We start from the raw sequence: 20,234 nt of genomic DNA on the forward strand, positions 1-20,234 counted from the left end.
ATGCTTCAGTGGGTGTTCCTACATGTTGCTGTTAACATCAGCCAGAGGTGAAGGATGATGCTTCAACACAGAGGAGCTGCCGTACAAAGCGTTGAGACGACTAGGTTTTACTTCTTTGTACCTATGATTCAGGAAGGGAAACTTTCAGCTAGGGAGATGGGAAATTTCTGAGATGACTGATTTTTGGTGATAAAAAGTTGGAGGTTGTATTAGTAATGGGCAGCGTGCTTGCAACATGGCTAATGTAGGCCTGGAAAACCCAGCCCACTTTAGAGTCCAGTTACCTGTGGCCACTCACTCAGCTTTTCTGCTTTGCAGATGTGTACAACCAGAACTGGGTGGGATATGCTGGCTGGAGCCCAGGGCATTTTTAAAAACAGCTGCCTCTGACCACTGATGGCTCTGTGGCATCAGCTGCTCTGCCACTGCTTCAGCAGACAGTGCTGCAAGTAGATTTTTACAATGTTTATAGCCTAATTAAACAGTCTTTATCATCTGAGCTGTAGTCAACTGCATGCATGCCAAAGCATGCATTGCTGTTTTGCAGTGGAGGGCTGTTGTCTTTGCTATGCGTGTGTTTTTAGTGTTCTAGAGAAAAAAGTGGGTATCCTGTATTGGGCAGTGGGGTCATACTTTTTGTCCAAGGTAAGAGAGCAATTGGAAGCGGTCAGAATAATGTGATTAAATTTGGAATTATTTTTTCTTTACTGATCCCACTGCATCTGAATGATACCTGAAGCTGGTTAGGGACACCGATTCCTACGCTCTCAGCATTCCACTGATAGGAAGATACCAAAAATTAAATAAAAGGCATATGTTTGAAAACAAACTTTCAGTCAATCACAGGAGCAAGACAATGTCTTTATATTCCTGTCCCTCTGATATTAATACTACATATTCACTTTATCATTGCATCACCATTCTAAACCTAGCTGGAGCTTGGGGAGGAAGTTACTAGAACACAGAAATCTGTAATAATTCACACATTAGAGAATTGAACTCTATGTTGCCTACTGCCAACTCCATTAACCTTACTGAAAAAGGGAGGTAATAACTTTAGCTATACAAATCAGTACTTTGTAATTTCTTTCAGCAGTATCTAGTATTTGCAGAATAACTGCTGTATCTATATCTGCTTTGAAATCCATAAAGGTGACTAATGTGGTGGTGCATTGAGTGGCACCTGTCCCCTAACGTCTTCTGGGCTGTAGGTTTCTAAATGTTCCAGGTTTTAATCAAGAGCTACTTCTTGGGAGTTCAGAAACTGTTAGAAGTGTCATTAAACTAAGTGCAATTAGTTATATGTAAATTTAATAGAAATGGACCATAGCAACTATGAGATAAAAGTGACATCATGACTTTTCTTTAAAGTACTGAAAGCCTTACTCCTAGTTCTGCCGTAAATTTACTTAGAGAGCAATATGTAACCTCTTTCTAGTGTTTGTCAAGTCACAGGTGAAAGGTAAGACACCTTATGGCAAACACCATTTTAAAAGTCCATGTGATTAAGCACTATCTGTTTTACAACATTTGGTACCCCTTTTCATGAGAAAGGAACTGCAGTGCTTTACTTGCAAAATGAGGAACATGTGTCAGACATCTATTCAATTAGAAAGTTTCTTTCATGCAACTGTATTGTATAACACACAGCTACAATTTCAGATTACATACATTTTGATCAGTAAGTGGTAATAATTGTTAGTCAGATGGAAATCTGAAACACAACATCAGTGGGCTGGGATCTTAAATGCTATTAAAGCTACAATTAAAGCTACCTTGCTGTTGCTCAGCTTGTCCACTACATTTGAATTAAGGTAGTCAGACTCCTGTTAAAGTTTGAAAACTCACATTTTAATTGAAATTTAGATTAAAAACAACACATTAGGTACATCATTCATGCTAACAAATGTACATAGTGGTGACTCAAGAACAGAAAAACAGTACCACAAATAAACCATGGCTCAAAATCTACTCTAGCTGGATTGCCACAGCTGCTCTTCTTATACAAAGCGGCTGTGGTCTATGCCTTGCTGCCATGCTCTGCTTTTGTTGGGCTCTGTCCTTTCCTTGAGGTAGGCACCAGCGCCCACCACTTTCAAGGAAGACTTGAACTCCTCTCCGTTTAGCACTAGGACGTGAGATACTCTGATGTGGGTTAACAATGCAAAATGGAAATGATTTGGCTGAAAAAAAATCTCAGAATCCAGAGAGCTTTATTGAGTAAAATAGATACAATGGTGATATAGACAAACCAGAAATAGCTCAGTAGCAATGTTTTTTGCAGTGCTACATTATAAATAAAGCACATGAAGAAACCTTGCTGAGCCTTTTTGGCTTTTAGATTGTATGTTACCAGAGATGGACACTGCTTCATATTTGAATTGCCTGTATGACATAGCTCAGTACTTCAAATCAATCTGGGTAAGATTTTTGTTAGATCTTTAAGCTGCTGTTGCTGCTGTTACTGCTGTTGTGTTAATCATCTTCAAAATCAGTGATTCTATTGCATTACTCTAGGCTTTAGTTTGTCCACACCACCAAAACTCCAGCCCCTTCTTCCCTGGGACGTCCCTTTTCAAATATCTTGTTTAAAAGCAAAAACGAAGGGAAAAAAAACCACAACAAAACCCACTCCTGGTATTGCACATCTCACACAAGTTTGTGTATATATATATATATATTTTTTTTTTTAAATATGCTACAATTTTAAGAATAAAAAGGCCTATGGCACTTTACAGAATACAAGTTTACGAAGTAGATAAAACCACAGATGTTTGAAGAATTCTTCAATACCACAAAAACAAAGTTAAACTGAACTAATCGGCACACAGGTTTTAAAGAATCCACAGCAAATTCTTCTAGATCCTATGCAGTACATGTACATTAAGAAGCAGTTACAATCCGCAGCCCCCTCATGAAATTAATTAAATTAGCTTTAGGCTGATTTCTCTTTTTTATTTTTTTTGCAAAATATCCTTGAAAGCTTCTGCTGAGGTGAACTTCAGGAACAACTTTAAACAGCTGTCAAATTTAATGAGTGCATCCTACACCTGAAAACCTCATTCAGGAAAAAAAAAAAAAAATCTGCAATACATACCATCTTATCACTTGCTAGAAAAACAGAACCCTGAGAAAAGAAATTCTGATTTTTTTTTTCTGTATTTCTTCCCAGCCTGTCTTCTGTCTGTGCTATGTGATGAACATGGATATTCTTGCAAGTTACATTGATTATATTGTTGCAGAGCAAGTTGATAGTATACCAGCAACAAGCAGAAAAGCTGGTTCTTCTTGGTTACAAAGGCAAACAAAAGCAAAACATGCCACTGAAAATACCTCCTTTGTGATTAAAAACTGCACTACTAAAATTTTTTAAGTGTTCTGTACATCACAGCAGATGGTCAGCTAGTAATGTAAATGAAGCGTGGTCATTGTTTACTTCTAAGCCAAAGTAGCGTATGCCCTCTACACCTTTTGGAAGAACTGACTTTATTCTCACTAATCAAGTGCCCAAGCCAAAGCAGCATTTGTCACCCCAATACAGTGTCAAGATTTGTTGGCAGTGGTGACATGGACATTGGATTGCTACCCACCTAAGAAAAGCTAAAACTAAATCTATTTAATCATTCATTTTTAGCTGATTTATAGTCTACTCTTATTCTTCCTAGCCCCCCCGCCCTGCTTCCAGTTGCACTGGCGAGGTGGTGGGCCAGCCTCTGTGGCTCATGCTGCAGCACCGGGGCTTGGGAGGAAGGTCGGCAGGATTGTTGCAGCTGCCTCGCCACTGCACTGGACCCGAGGTGCAAGCCGAGGGCACGCCTGTCAGATGGTATGTTTGTGCGTATGGGAAAAAAAACAGGAGGAAAACGCAGGTGTGGACAGGACATGCTGGCTGTGATTTTTGTCCTCAGACACCATGTTGTGCTAGTAGTTTTGATTTGCTAAAGTCTTGCTTTGTGCAGGCAGTTGGCAGAAATGGTTCTAGACCATAGCTTTTGGGTTTTTTTAAAATTAAATACTTAAGAAAAGTGAATTACCCGTTTTAAACTAGAATACGGTGGACGTGGGTTGCAGGAGCAGTCAAACGTAAGAAGATTAAACCAATCCCTTTTTAATATCGGCAGAAGTTGACCTTGTTTGTTGCACAGCAGCTCAGCGATCACCTCTGTATCTATCTGGCGTGTGGCTTGAAGGTGCCCTGCACATGGGCAGGCGCAGGCTGGGAGCTGGGCCTGGCCCGCTCCACAGATCGGCTGGGCTGAGGCAGTGTCCGAGCTGCACGGCAGGCACTGGAGGGGTGCTCCAGCACCGCGACTGCTAGTGTTCATCTGTGCTGGAGGCTGGCCCTGGGCTTGCGGTCGTGACCGCTGAACAGCTCTTGTATTGCAAATGACTTGAGCAGTGTATTGAAATTGCTATCTACCTGTACAGTAACAATGATTTTTTAATACCTACAAATAAAAAATGCCACGCTTCAAGGGACTGACCAGGCATAAACAAGAATCTCTGCTCCATATTATACAGTGAAGTGATGGAGAGTAACACCATCATTAGACGATGTCAAACTACCAAGAAGGAAGAAAAGGAGTCTAAAATTCACTTAGTATTTCATTAGAACTACTTCTCAGATTAATTATCCCCAATGCTCCTATGGCACAGTTGCATCATTCCTTTGTTTTTTAAAATACCTTCTAAATTTGTTCTCAGAAGTAGTTCTAGTAAGTGACGCAACACCACAAGCAGCACAACAAACTGCCTTTGAGAAAGGAATGTCATTTGTGGCAAAGTCTGTTTTATTTCTGCTGATTTAATGGGAAAAGGGCCCATACTATGTTCAGTTTAAAAAAAAGGAAAAAGTCTTCCCAGCCATGTAGAATTTGGCAAGACTTCCTGAAAAATTTAAATTTCTTAAGGACTCATGTGGCTGTGGGTCATGAGACTGACTGATCTGTAGACTACAAATGAGGTTTCACTGGCAAGAGAAAGATTAATACTGGTGGAGTCCAACATGTGATCTACATTTGTAAGAGAGACTACAGCACAGGCCAGGCTGTTGGCATTCACAAGATAATGCCCAGCTGTGCTGTGGGGAATTGTCATCTGCTTAGGATTTCAGGAGTTTTAAAGTCTGTAGAAATATTTCTAACAATGGTTTCTTCAAACAATCTTATCCGAATCAGGTGAAAGCCAGTGTAACAACAGCTCCTCTATCTAGTCAATGGAAATAAAATCATTTGCCTGCTAAGTAACAAGTGGCATACCCCTTGCACTATAGGTTTCAAGTCAAGAAACCTGGCAAGGACTCAGCTTTTTAAATGCTTAAAGTTTGGTGTAAACTGCGTCACATCAGCTTTGCTATCTCCAACATATACTTACTATCTGAGAAGGCACTGTACTTTAAGGAAGTTCAGTATCAAAAAGCACCTCAATAAAAATTATGGTACCAAACCAGGTGGTGGTGAAATACTCACAGGTGAGGGGAGCCCTTGGAAACAAAGCCTAATTAAAATAGGCTTCTCTTGTGTAAGAAAAAAGAATAATAATGTGCTGGCTTTTATTATTTTAAATCCAAATTCTTCAAAGTGACCAAGGTGGGTAAGGCAATCTGATCAATCAGAATTTGTCAGTTATAACAACAACATTCCTGCTATATACACAAGATTCCTCAACCTCCCCAGTCAGATTAATATATTCCACTGTGTCCTGATCATAGAGTGAAACTAAAAAAATCCCCAAGTATTTACATTCTGCTTTCTTGGGATCCTTTCTGTGATCCTCATTGCCCAGCGAAGAAGAAAGACCATTTCAGTAGTTCAGGGCTGGAATGCATGGGGCTTAATCACACAAATGGTAGAAACAGGTAGGCAGATCTGCTTGTCCAGACAATGGAAAGCAGATTAAGACCCATGCATTGGTATTTTTTCCCCACTGGAGTTAAAGGAGACAGATAAGGTTTTTTCCTTCTTCTATTTCTTCTTGCACTTTGTCACTGGATGTGGCTATTTCAGCTTGCGCCGAGAAGACTGCACAGATGAATGTCAGAATAGTGCCACCAATAGCTGTGTAGAAAGCCCAGCCCAAGGAGCAGTCTCCAAGTTTGTAAGCAGAAGCATAAGGTCCACAATAGCTTATTGCTTTCTGGCATCCCCAACCTGCAGGGTAAAGTATCAAGCCTAAGATAAGGAAGAGGCCTAGAAATAAAAACAGAAAGAAGTTTAACAAATTATCAGTTTAACACCAAACACAACACATAGTAATGGTTATCATGGTCACTACTCACTCCTAAGTACCAGGATTAGGAGAAGATGACTCTTCCTCATCCATCCAATCTCCTTTACTGATTTTTCCCTAGTATATATTGTGCAGTGTTTTATCTAAACTTGCAGCTATCCTGTGGTTTTTCTTGTCACAGCCTTGTTTCATATGATAATGGCCTAGTTCCTAATTTTAATCTCTCTATTCCTTCTACATCCTGTGTTTTCACACATTACTGCTGGGTATACAGAGCTTGCAAAACATTCGAGCATCTCTACCTACTGTTTATACTTGCACTTTTCAAATACTTTGGAAAGTTTGCATCCACTTTTGAGTTTGTGTTTAGCTAGCCCTCATTAAGCTTTTATTTAGTAATTCATCATAAACATTGTTGCCTTTTTTTCTTCTGGATTTTTCCTACATTGATTTTCTTTCCTGGGAAAAAAACCATAAATCTCACACTGCATCTGCTTATTTGGCCACATTAGGACACAGTAGAAAAATAATACTGCCAGTTCAGTAAGCTGCTTTCATAATGAAGGGATTCTGGAGTTGGCCACAAACAAACAGATTTAAGTGCCCACAGCCAGTGCATAGGTAACGCAGCGATCCTCCAAAGAGGCAATTGGCTGCTGCAGAAGAAAAGCACATCTCTAGTGATGCTGGAGCAAAAGCCTCAACTCCCCATCTTGCTAAACTGCCTGAACACCCTGCTGTACCTCAGGCTGGAAGTAAAAAGCTCAGGACTAGATGTTTTGCCCATCTGATTGTCTCTCTTATTCACAGTTTTCTCTCCTATGAGGACCAGTCTTTATCTAAGCAGTGAAGGGCTTTATTAAGGAAATTAAGAGTCACATCCCAGCACACATGATGTATCTCTGCACAAAGATGAGAGATTTAATCAAAATGCCTAATAGGTTAGTGGCTACTGTGTTCTTTTACAGGCCCTGCTAAAAAAATCACAGTGAGTTAAAAACAGATGTCCCTCCTACAACATATGTAGGAAGGAGCTGAACATCAGGACAGCTCAATAGGTATCAAAATTTGCTTTCTGTTTTCTTTAAAATTTTACTCAGAAGAACAGGAAGAGTTACAAAAAACAGGTTTTGCTTAAACACAACCAGTTTATCCAGAAAATGAATACAGCCTTCCAGATCCCATAAATAGTACCGATTTATTTGTCCTGCACTGTAAAGCCCTTTATTCAACCTGGCACCTTGACAAAAATAGCTGGTAAAGGTGCTGCCACCTTCTAGAAGTGGGCTCAAAATTGTACTTTTTAAGTGTGGTGCTGGTTCATCCATTAGATTTCATCTAATCCCAAAATTTCTACCAAGTAATAAAATGCAGAACAGTCCTCTTTTCTTTCCTATACTAAGAGATTACCAAGAACAGCTGTGAAGACTTGTTCACATCTTCTTCAATTCCGTTAAGACTAGCCTATTCTGCAGTACATTAGGTTTCCTTAATTGTTTGTTCAAAGACATTCAGCCAGATGCAGGAAAACTTTCTCACCGAGAAAGAAAAGCTGGGCTCTAGCTAGTAAGCAGTTAATATACACAAAATGTAAAAACCATCATCCAACTGTCTAAAATTAATGTCTATGAATGCCAGATATTTCACAAAAGAAAGTCCTTTCTCCAGCATTTTTGTAATGATGACGCAGCACCATGGGCATGAATGAACTAAATGTCATTATTCTTTGGGGCGGCAAAATCCATTAACGAGTGATATCTGTTCTCTGTGAAGGGATTTCATCATTGCTTACATTTAAGAACCAATGACAAATTTTATGCAGTGTTTCCTGGCTGATTAGCCAAATGACATTAAGTATAAAGTATTGCTTTATCTTGGACAGACCTGGATAAGCTGTGCTTTCATCCTGCTGAGCCCTGCAGCCATTTCAGACTAAACACCGGCAGTTCCTTCTCCTCTATTAATCACTAGTTTCCTGTTCTGCATAACCGGCATGACTACACTATGTATTTTTCTGACTGTACATTGGTATGGGCCAGTTGCCATTTTCTCTAATGATCACAAGCCCTTTTGCTAGTTAAAAATCACCATCACCAAATTAAGAAGCCAAATCTGAAATGCCAATGTAACTGCTGCCAACAAGGAAGTTTTTAAAGTTTACCACTCCATCACTCACAAACCTAGAGAACCTGTGTTTATCAGCAAACCTGGCTTATGGCTGAGTCACAAACAGGACTAAGAAGCTACATCCATCTCTTTTTACCAGAACTAGAGCACTGAACAACTCCTGAAAGCTACTGGTTCATGGTATGTATGCCCCAAGCTGAAAAGCCGTTATCCAAAACTCAGCCCCCCAAAAGGCTGCAGCACTGCTGTCAAGTGTAGTCATGAGGACTTTAAATCTTCTTTTTTTAAGGACAGAAAATTCCTGGAGAAATACTGACTACAGCCCATAATTTGATAAACTACAGCTGTTTTTTCACAGATGAAAACAACATTTGGAGAAAAGTCTTAACTATGGACTTGAATACGGTCAGACTCTCACCTGATTTTTCCTTCAGATAGCTAACTTGGTGAATCCTATACAGGCCTAGCATAACAAAAGAAAAAAAAAAAGTAATGTTTTCAGTACACCAGACCTACCTTCTACTACTCCATTTCAGTGCAGAACAGAAAGCTGCTCAGGACATTTGTTAGTTTTTGTAGCTTGTAGTTTTGTACTTAGCCATAAGTACAAAGCTCAATTTTGTGTTGTATCATTTTATGTCAGCATGATCTGATAAAGCAACAATTATCTCCTATAGCCAGTTTGCCTGGAGACTTATCTGGCAGGAGGACAGTAAATATTAATGATAGAGATTTCTTTTTCTTAATAAATCAGTTTTTGCTCTTGTCCCAGTGTCTTTGAAGAGAAGCCAATCTTCAAGAGAACAGAGAACAAAAATCGAGTGCTCTGTCTGAAGAAAAGTTTTCTGCAATGAATTGTTTCAGTTCTTTGCGCTGACGTACAGTGAATGAGAGTTTTAATTCACAGCCAATCTACCTGTGGAATTACTGCTGTTTGTTCCCCCTGCTGGGAGGAACAAATTCTTTTTGAAAACATTACAAGCAGTTTTCCACTGGTCCTCTACAGGCTCACAAAGCTCAGGCTTGCTCTGTTCTAGCTTTAGCCCCCTCTCTGAGCACAGCTGCACTGCTGGGAGTGCAGTTTCCTGTACACATACTCTTGTTCCTGCTTCTTAATTAGCTCTATCCCACTTCTTTAAATCAGTATGATAATTTTTCATAATTACATTTTCCTTTTTGTTAGTTGTTGCCAGCTCTCGGTTACCCTTCCTCTTAGGATTCCTTGAAACAGAGGTCTGAAAGAATGCTACACAATGTTGCCAGATGCCTAGGAATGACAACAGAAAACTATTTATGTGACTTTTTTATCCACAGACCTCATCTAAAAGTCTTTGGTATAAGTCTGCCAGCAGAGAACATTTTCCCTTCTTTCAGTGAAGGCCATTTGCCCACATAACATTTTATTATCAGTCCCTAATTATCTGCTTTCAAAAAGAAGCCTTAAGAAATACAGATTTTCAATGAGATTTAGATTTTATTGGGCTTATTAGACTAAAATATATTTCCTGATTACAACACAGACAGCCTACTAAACATCAGCTCTTCTATATTCAAATGATGTAAAAGCAACTCCTCCGAAAGCACCAAAGCAAAACATTACAGAATGCTGTGAAGTATCAATATAAATATAGCAGACTGCACTGCTGTGCAACCGTGTTTCTGAAGACAGTTCAGTAATGCTTTGTCTATAGGAGAAGCCTTTTTGTATTTGTGCACCAAGAACTTTTCCCCTTTTAAGGGCCTGGAACTGCAGCAAGCAATTGCTCCTCCTGGTTTTTATACACTGCAGGAGTGCTGCCAGGCTAACATCTTGGAAAACCAGCAGACCAGTCTACCGTTATGGGCATTTGTATGTCACATTATGGGCTCGGGTCAGATCTGAGTAAAAGCTTTTTCATTCTATCCTTGGAAACAACCCTCGAGACAGGGGTTAGGCAGATGCTTGTTTAGCTAAGTAAAGGCATGCTATTTAGTTTTGACAGTCTCCTGTGCAGCTGCTGTTGTGCCATATTAAACAACAGCACATACTAACAAAGCCAATTTCCATTGCAAAGCCTGAAACTATCTTCTCATTTCCTAGCAAAATAGCAAAAAAAAAGCTTTTAAATGCTGTTGAAGAAACAGGAAATTAAGCAGCTGTGATCAATGAGGTGGCACTGCAACAGGCTCCCATGGAGCAGCACAACCGAGCGACATTTTAACAGAGAAAGAGAAGAAGTGTAAAGGCGGGGATTGCACACCACCACACAGGCAGTGCAGGCAGGTCGCTTCCTCAGTGGCAGTGATCCTGATCGTTTTCTTCTGCACAAACACAGGAGATTAACGCTCAGCCCAAGGACACTGCATCAGACAGGCAAAATAACCCTGCCTTTATTGCTTCTATTTCCAAATGTGTCAATATACTACCTGAACAATTTCATGTGTAAAATATTTATACAAATTTACTATGCTAGCTTAACCCAAGGAGGCCTTCATATATGCAAACTTTCCCTGACAAACCCCTACCCAGCAGGAATACTACCAGGTCACCATTTGCATGCTTTTGACTGCTTCATCTACCAACAGACAACCAAAACGACGACCTCCTACTCAGCAGCTGTATAACAGACACCTTCAGCCCTGTGAAATGATTCAGTAATCCCATTTTAATCAGATGAGAGCTAACGAGGTGGTCTCAGCACTCCACACTGGCTATAGGAAAAGGGTGAGGGCAGAGATGCTGAAGGGAGCACAGGTTACAGTACCTGCAGCACAGGGCCCCAGACCTGCCTCTGCAGCTGCTTTCCCTCCCCCTGCATGACTGCCAGACCCACCCAACACAAGCAGCTGACCAAAGGCAAGAAGGTCTTTGCCCCAAAAGAAGAGGGAGACTCTGCAAGCATCTGTATACCTGGATTCAGGATACCTGGGATACCCTAACTTGAGGCAGGAGAATGAACTGTTTAAAACTATAACCAGGTGGCTCAAATCCTGCACAGATATCTTTTTCCCTTTAAACTTGTCTCAGGATCATATAAGGTTAAGCAGTTACCAGAAGAAAAAGGCAGTTCCCTAACCACTGCCTTCCCCAAGCTGAGAAAGAGGATAGGATCCCTACTCTTTTCAACAGTAAATTAACTATACCATTTGCTCATGCATCTCTTCCCATTTATTAAGCAAATCAAAGATGCTCATTCATAACCAAACCTATGCAGACTTCTGATGGCATTACTGATGTTGGGGGGTGGAAACAGGGACAGGAATACAGTGCAGGGGGCTACTGGCAGGACACTCAACTGTTACATATATTTTGCTACCTACATGAAAAGCCAAAAAAAAGTCAGTTTATCAGCTTGATGTGGGTTGCTTTGGCAGAATGACATCACATGGGGGATTCAGGGTTTGCTTTTTTTGGTATCAGTGTGATCTAACTGCCTGGACTTCTTTGTAACAAAGCATGAACCTGCAGAGTCCTCTTTTTAGGAGAGGGGAGGACAAATTTGCCATTAGCTTTTAATAATTTTTATGTATGTGCTGAGAGTCCCCATTAGTTGGGAGGGAAGGAAATGCAGAGACTCTGAGTAAGATCAGTCCCAAGCACTGAATGACACCGCTGCCTCTTTGCTGGCTGTCAGCTACGTGGAGTCATGTCACCACACTACAGGGCCTCCTGTGTGGCAGATGCTAACCCTGCAATTAAGTCAAGATAAAGCCCCTTATAGGGGAAAAGCCAAATGTTTACAAGTTTTCAGCAATGCAGAGGTAACCAAAATCTGTCCACTCATAGGGCCACTGCTCAGGCACAGCTGTGACGGCTGGTCACTCTCACATTTTACCTTAAAAGCCAATGAAGCATTGAATATTTTTAATCTAGGATGGCCCAATAAAAGGCTTGAAGCTGCTAAATGAGAAACTCAATTGTGGATGGAGGAAACTCAATTCAGGAGGTTCCTGAGTCAGGGAAGGAAATACCAGGCCATGTCAATTATTCTGTCCATGAAAGAAACAGAGGAGAAGACCCAGTATGTTTCACACTACTCACCATAACCTTTTCCACTGCTGTTCGACCAGTGACCACCATGCCCTTCAAACCATCAGTTGCTTATGCTACATTGGCAGAAAGGAAATGAAAACCACCACCTTCCAACCACAGCTCTATAAGGGAGGCCAAAGCAACAACCTGCCTCAGCTTAAGCAAAGAGGTAAAAGGGCTGCAAGCCATCTTTTTCATGGCATTACAATCCCTCAATACTGATCCCACAGCACAAACAAGACCGCAGGGCTGCAGGGGAACTAAGGCTCAGCAAGAAGGAAAAGGTGAAGGGGGACGCAGGAAGGGGACAATTTTGGGTGGCTTCATGGATCATACAGCAGCACAGTGGGGGTCATCTGCATTGGGGAAGGTAGCAAAACTCAAACCCACAGATTTCCTTCACCACCACACCAAGTGCACCGAAGACAGGAGCTAAGCATAAGTTATCCCCCCATCTTGAAAGAGCCACTTTCATCTTTTTTCTTGCATTTGAGTGAAAACACAGCATTTGTTGAGTTTAAATATTCTCCTAGCGTTTGCATCCCATGCACAAACAGCACCAGTCTTGGCTCTGAGGCCTGGAAGCAAAAATCCAGTGGAAAGGGAGCCCTGCTACCCTCCCGCTATCCCCCTGGCCTCTTGGGGGGCAACCAGCAGTCTCTTACCCCACATCGCCAGGGCAGGGGTGTAAAGAAGTTCTTAGCGTCTCACCTACACCAGTGGAGATAAGGATCCTCAGTGTGCACAGGTGCCACAGTAAAACATTTCTCAGCGGTTAGCATGAGCGTCTCACACTGAGCACTGCTTGATGGAGGAGATTTATGCTTGCTGAGAAAATCAGCTGCCAAACATGATCACTGAAAACCTGAAATTTTTGTTTATTTTCCTATTCTACTTAAAATCTGCTGGGTGTCTACTGGTTCCAATGTGGCCACCTTGGTAGTGCAGGAGATAAGCTGACCACCAAATCTAACAAAACACTGAAATCTTCGCTTTATTTCTTTGAAGTTATTAATACTCTCCCTCAGGCTCAATAGCAATTTAGCACTTGAACTCAATTTTCCTTCCCTGGCATATTCCAACACAGCAGTCCCCTGCACTTGAACTTACAGCAGCCAAGTGTGTATTAGATGTCGTGTTGGCATTTGGCCATATAGGTTACAGGAAGCACTATACCGCAGACAGCAAAAGCAGTTCAGACTGTCAGGATTTCCACTGGACACCCCCCCCCCCCCTTTATTTCTTTCTTCCCACCCCAAGAATTCAGAATTCTGGCATCAGAAAAGAAAAACTCTGAGCTGAATCCAAGAGGAAATATGCTTTTTGAAAAATGCATGCTCTGCGTTTTACAAAGACAAACAAGAAGCTTCCTTGCCTTCGAGGGCAAAACCACTCTTGCTCTGCTCTCCTACTACTGCCTGGGCTCCCCAGCTGAGCAACAGCTTCCATTGCCCGCAGGCAGCAACATGAGTTCACAAGGTGCTTTCTTCCTTGCTCGGCAGTTTGGCTCTTTCTCAGACAAAACAATGGTTTTTTACAGCATGCTGCTGCCTACAATTGAATAACTAAATTATTCTGCAGCCATCATAACCTTTCACGTCATGCTCTGAGCATCAAAGAGCTCTAGCAGCCTCATGCCCCCTCCACAGCAGCTTGCTTCTCCTTCTGTGTTTTCTCCCCTCTCCTAGGAAAGTCCTGGCCGACATCCCGCTTCCTCCTCAGCTTCCTCCTCTGCAACTCCCAATAGCCTCCTCACCTTCCAGCAGTGAGAAGCGTGCAGCCGCACAACTCCACGTACCACGAGCCCACCCTGCACAGCCGGATCCTACTTCATACACCCCCACAAGCAGCTCCCGATCTCTTCCCCTTCAGATGGTTCCCATCACGCTCTGCTCAGGCCATCTTCCTAATCACCCAGCCTCCCAAATGGAAATGATGACCAGTAAGTATAACATACTGAACTATTTCTTAGTGCAAGAGATGTAAAACTCTTCCAGCAGCAAAGATAGACTGTTACAGACACAGCTGGCTTCACACTGTGTTTCACCTCTTCATTTTAGAAAACTGTGGAGAATTGTACTTGCACTTGACGGTAAAGCTGCACTCCTGGAACTGAACTGTTGCCCAGGTACTGCAGTAGTTTCTGATGGAGGAAGCCCCCGCAAGATACCACAGCACAGGGAACAGGAGAAGACATGAACAGTAATAAAGGGGAAAAAAATAAGAAATCATGGAAAGGACAGAAGAATGAATGCAGGAGAGCTTGTGAGATACGTGAAAAGAAAAAGTGCCATGGAAGAGACTTCACTGCTTCGGACTGAGCCGGACAAGTGCCAGGGGAAGAAAACAGCCTCCCAAACCCTGGAAAGGAAGAAGGCGGGTCATCCCCCAGCAATGCTGGAGGAGAAACTGCTAGGGTGAGGGAGGGAAGCCCAGACCTGCAGCATCTGGGCCCAAGCAGACAAGACTCCAACAAAGTGGCTGGGGGACCCTAACGCTCCCAGCCCACCTGGAGCAGCCTTTGAAGACACAAACCTCTGCTTCATCTGACTGGACTCATATCTGTTGAAGGTGTAACTGCCAGCAGCCCAGCCTGCTAAGCCACACGATGGCAAAATGAAGCCATGCATTCACCTGACCAAACCAGAGACACCCCTTGGTGTGTGGCTGGGACACAGCTGGTCTCCTGACTGATGCAACCCAATATTTACATGCTCTTTTGTTTCGTGCTTCTGTCAGAAACCTGTTTAGTCAAGCCCCATTTGAGCCAGGAGACAGCAGACCGTGAACAGAGAAAGTGGTGAGAAGGGGGTGACCCACGAGAGGCCTCCCAGATGAAGCCATCAGCACTCCGGAAAGAGTTCAGAGAAGAGGAGCTATTTTATCCCCTTTTGATAAATCAACCTAGCAATGCAGCCCCACTCCAGCATGGCCAAGCAGGAGTAACAGAAGCTGAACTCCCAAACGCAGCTGCCTTCCTGACACGCCAGCACCCTTTCCCCTCTGCTCTCCCCAAAGCCTTCCCAGGCACGTGATGGCATAGATCCCCACAAGGAAACACAGAGGCCTGCTCAAGTTTTGCGGCTGAGATAATATATGCGCTGCTAATTTAGCTTCCGCCTCCTGCCGCGTGGTCAGGGTGTGGACCACCTGCAAGTCAGGCAGCTGCTGGCTGTGGGGGCCAGCTCTGCTCGGCTGTGCCCTTAGAGGTTGAAAAAAAAAAGCCAAGCAAAGTTGCTGATGATGAACTTTATGAAGCAAACTGTGTCAAGAGCCAGTAGCCAAACCTGGTTTAGGCTCTGTACTAAGTTGCCCCCCACCCTCCTTCGAGGACAGGTTATGTTTAGATTATATTACTTAGCACCAAAGTAAAGTACCCACGCTCAAATAAGGTTTGTAAACACATATACAACTACCTTATATACATACCAATATATGTCAATAGGGGATCGCCAATTATTTACTTCCTGTAACTAGATGATTACTGTGAAAATCTCCTTTGAATTGGTTTTTAACAGCTACCATATAATAACATGCTGCCTCTTCTATCCACTGCATTTCAAGTGATTCACAGACTGTAAATATAGAATACTTTCCCCAAAAAGACATTCAAATGAAAGTCTGCCTGGTCTACTTGCTGCTGGGTAGTAATTATCTATTTAATTACACAGCTCTATTCTTTGCACTCTCTATTGCAGAGAAAAGATGCTTTTTCAGATGAAACGATCCTCAAACATCTCCAAACCCAGGCCCACTGATTACTGTTTCTACAGCTCCAGAATGAAAGGCACTGCAGTCTGAAAATAAGTGGTAGAAGGCCTTGCTCTGTAACAAAGGAATTACAGGAGTTTAAACAAGAGTCATAGTTTCTTCTTTCATGGCTTTGTATCTCTCATTTTCTCAAAAAAAAACCCCAACCCTCTGTGGACCAGATATGTGTGTGGCTCCTTCCCGTTGACCTAAATGAGAGTTTGCACATTTGTCCAAGGGCCATAACAGAAGAGATGTTGCTGTCTGCTCTATAATTTCACCGTAGGCATCATCCAGGTCACAACCAATGCTGCTAGACTGGAAAGATATATCCGGTGTCTGTTATTGTTTTTTCGTGATGAATTCCAGGAATAAATTAACTTGTTGTATGTTTTTAATTATATTAAATCTCCACTGCAAAGATATAGAGATTTTAAATGAGATTAAGTCTGCAAGATACTGAGTTCCTGTAGATGACTCTACCATGCATGCATCTCATCTTTGAACATGAGATGTTTGACATACTTGCAAATATTGGACTAATACAGGCTGATAAACAAAATGATTTTGTGACTTATTCTCCTACACTTATTAAAAACATAATTTTTCACATTTGAATGAATGACCTTATGCTTAAGATGATTAAGGGAGGGCTGTATCTTGTTCTCTGCTCAGGGCATTAGTCTAGCTATAATAATCCCTGTACTGATTAACCATGCTGACAACTGTCCTTCTTGAACAACTTGCTTAAGCATTTTCCAAAACTCAGGAACTGGGAAAGTTGAAATTAACAGCTGTGATAAGTCATAAGGAAAATAATTTCAACTACGTAAGCAGATGCTGTAATGCTACTGGCACAAAAGTAGCAGTGGACGCAATAAAACTAATCTTGAGAAAACAAGCTGTTAGTGACAAGACACCCAGCTGCAAATACTGGCAGGCGGACTCACAGCAACAGTTTCAGTAACATGACCCTCCCTTCTATTACCTGGTTTCATGCTGTGTCATTTACCTGAATTATAAGACAGGAAGTGCTCCTATCCTCAGAACAGCTCAAAAAGGACTGATCTATCCCCTAACATGTAAGAAATGCTTTGTCGACCATGTTGTTCAGTTCTTGAGGCCACCAGTCTCATTACAGGTACAGCGGGTTTGATAATAAAACATAAAACTGCCTTTGCACATATTTTCTCATGAATACATGGTCTCAAGAACAGTATTCTAAGACACAGGAACCTACTTCCTGCTAATCTTGATGTTAGACTAGATATTTAGAGATGGTATGAGAGTTCTAGATGAAGTTGTCTTTTCAACAGACCCAAGTCTGACATGCCAAACATCTACTTATGCTGCTAACCAATCTCTCCCATATAAATACCCCTCCAACAGAAAAGAAATAATGTAATCTCCTGAAAAACAGGTTTCATGGATTATTTCTGAAGTACAGGGTAAGAAAGCAGAGAGCTAAAACCTTCCCCAGCTTAATCTGCACTGCAGAGCTGCTTCCTTGTCACACTGTTTCTGGCAAATTCTGTAAACCAGGCACGACTACAGCAAAACCTGTTATTTTTACCTAAAGGACATTCATCTGCTAATTGTATGCCATCATGTGAACAGAAGAATCTTGAGCCAACTTAAGGATCTAATTCTGCCCCAGAAGCACAAACCTTACATTGTGGGTGACGTGAAATAAGCAGTACACTTTTATACCGAAGACGCATGAAGTGGAGGATGGCGAAAGCCACCATGCCTAGTGCTTCAGGAGCCAGCGTCAGCTGGTCCCTGGACCATAGTGCTGGCTCCAGAGGGCTGCAGCAGGCAGCAAATTCAGTTTTTGCCTACTTCCCCATGTCTTTAGAATAAGATTAATTTAGGACTCAGCTAAGCATGTGAAACCAACCAGCTTGATAGAGGTTTGAACACCTATCATTACACCTCCAGTCTAGGTACAGCCAGCACAGACATGTTTGGCCACCTCAGTGGAGGTGAAGAGGGGAGAAGCTGGATTCACATTTCGAGCAAACAAGTTAAAACTCCTAATTTTTGTTGTAAGAAAACCATTTTATGAATTGAAAACATCTGCTTAAGAGCACCACTAAGAGGGAAAGAGGATGTGGCCCTGCTCATTCCCTTCCTCCTCACAGGTCTCTGAGGGCTGCCTGAGGTAGGGCAGAAGACCACTCTGCTCCAGATGACCACACACACACAGCACAAAAGATGAAAACCTGCACATGGGACAGGTTCTCCCCACTGCTCACTGGCAAGTACAGAAAGCCAAATACTTCTCTAACTAGGGCTGTCCAGTGTCAGTTTACTAACAGTCATTTTCACTGTAAGCAAAACCACCAAATCTCTAGAACTAATTCATCTTTTCAGGCAAGAAACAGCTGATACTTGGACAGTGAAAAAATAAGCACACTGGGCTGTGTAACTGCAACTGAACAATAACCTGGCTAAAGGAAGGGTTTATCATAAGGTATTGCTTGTCAAGCTCACAGCCTTCAAAGATGCTGTTTAGCATGAAAGACTGGAGAACTGGGTGTGCGACTGCAGTCTGTTCTCATCCCTGGGGTGGTATTTGCTCTCATCGCAGTCATGAAGCCTCTGAGACACTGAGAGAACTGCCTTCAGTCCATGGTAAAATTACTAAAGTAGCGAGAGGGAGATAGACTGCCTTAACATGAGTATTAACTTTGCTCTCTGCTGGTAACAAAGGAGAGAAGTTTTTGATACTGAAAGAAATTCAAACAGAGAGAAAAAACTGAACAGCAAACAAAAGCAACACTGGTCAGTTCATTTTGGCACACATCAGGCTGCAATTCTGCTGCCAATGTCAATATATTACATGCTGTGTAGCTATAAATTTCACTTGTGTTTGAATAAACACCAGCATATAGAACTGCTTTGGGTCTGCCTAATGCAGTCTGTCTGTGGACAGGACAGAATTGCTATATTTCTTCAGCTGAATGGCCCCAAAATTAAAATCTTTAGTTGCTCTCAAAGTACACGTACCTGCAATCCCTTGTAGCAGCCCACAGACATTAAAAATGCTTTTCTTCATAATACTCTGCACACACATAGTAAAGACAGACACAAATGCCACGGCACAGAGAATCATGATTCCCACGGCTAGGAAAATAGCGGTTGCCTGCCAGAACCCACTGGCAATCTCATTGAAGTTTTCGGCGTAAGGACCACAAAGCGTGTCTCGTCTAGAAAGCTGCATGTGGGAGATTCTGGTGCAGCGCCCATAGATGCCCAGTGTCGGATGGTAAGGCTCCTGCGACCCCCCCGTTCTGTTGTCCACATCCTCAGAGCTTGAAGGCTTTGCTTTGCCAATCAGCCAGTCTGCGCTCATGAAAGCAATGAGCTCTGCGAAAGCCACCACAATACTCAGGAGAGTCCATAGCATCGACCGACATGTTACAATGACATGACACATATTGATGTTCAGTGCTTCTGATCAGTACAGCTGACAGTCTTAAAATCCAGGCACAACAGAGAAAAATTAAATTAAGAAAGAAAAAAAGGACTCTAAGAAAATCACTGTGGCTGTTCTGCCTGCTCTTCCAGCTCTCTCACAAAGGCCAAGATGAAATTTCTCAGGAGAAAAAGTGAACGGCCCCAAGTTTTGCAAGCAGTACAGTCATTTGTTCTCTCTGTTTAGTTCCTCCTTTTTTCTTTCTGGGATGATGATCTCTGAAGTACGCTTTTCTTTCTTAATATTCATACTGGCACATGATGCTGCAGGCTGGCGGGGGAGGCCAAGGACTGCCCACTCTTTGACATCACACACCTACAAGAAAAAAGAGACAACACAGCAGCAGTGAGAAAAAAAGTCTTCGTTTCCGCCCCCACAACGAGCCAAGATCTCTGGCAGACCCACATCTACATGCAAAAGCTCTAACAAGGGCCAGTCAAACAGACCCTGCTGGAAACCTCTTGGGTTTGTCCCAGGGGAGTGATTAATCTCCCATTACTCAGCCCGTACTTAAAGGTACATATCTGCTTTGCCCCATCCCATTGTGGGTGTTTGTCAAGCCGTTTGCAAGCAAAGGTCTCAGTAACACCCAGAGGTCCCACCCACTCCTACCACCACGCCCCCATCATCTTCCTC

The 20,234-nt window shown here is 42.3% G+C and overlaps 1 protein-coding gene and 1 pseudogene across 1 annotated transcript; both read right to left on the reverse strand.

The window, feature by feature from the left end:
• Positions 1 to 4,837: 4,837 nt before the first annotated feature.
• On the reverse strand, positions 4,838 to 5,882 carry LOC104841312 (annotated as a pseudogene).
• LHFPL2 (lipoma HMGIC fusion partner-like 2) lies at positions 5,560 to 19,835 on the reverse strand. Its single transcript, XM_010582856.1, has 2 exons — positions 19,130 to 19,835; positions 5,560 to 6,188 (listed from the first exon to the last, which is right to left on the reverse strand). Exons 1-2 carry the CDS (start codon positions 19,557 to 19,559, stop codon positions 5,932 to 5,934), a joined length of 687 nt encoding a protein of 228 aa, XP_010581158.1. The 5' UTR covers positions 19,560 to 19,835; the 3' UTR covers positions 5,560 to 5,931.
• Positions 19,836 to 20,234: the final 399 nt, after the last annotated feature.

Source organism: Haliaeetus leucocephalus, unplaced genomic scaffold, assembly GCF_000737465.1.
Source record: "Haliaeetus leucocephalus isolate CR32 unplaced genomic scaffold, Haliaeetus_leucocephalus-4.0 Scaffold849, whole genome shotgun sequence".
NCBI lineage: Eukaryota > Metazoa > Chordata > Aves > Accipitriformes > Accipitridae > Haliaeetus > Haliaeetus leucocephalus.

Coding starts and splice junctions, on each gene's coding strand:
- LHFPL2 (XM_010582856.1), bottom strand. CDS start 19,559: ATGTGTCATGTCATTGTAACATGTCGGTCGATGCTATGGACTCTCCTG. Junction 6,189..19,129: donor GCTGCTACAAGGGATTGCAG/GTACGTGTACTT, acceptor TTTTATTTCTAG/GCCTCTTCCTTATCTTAGGC.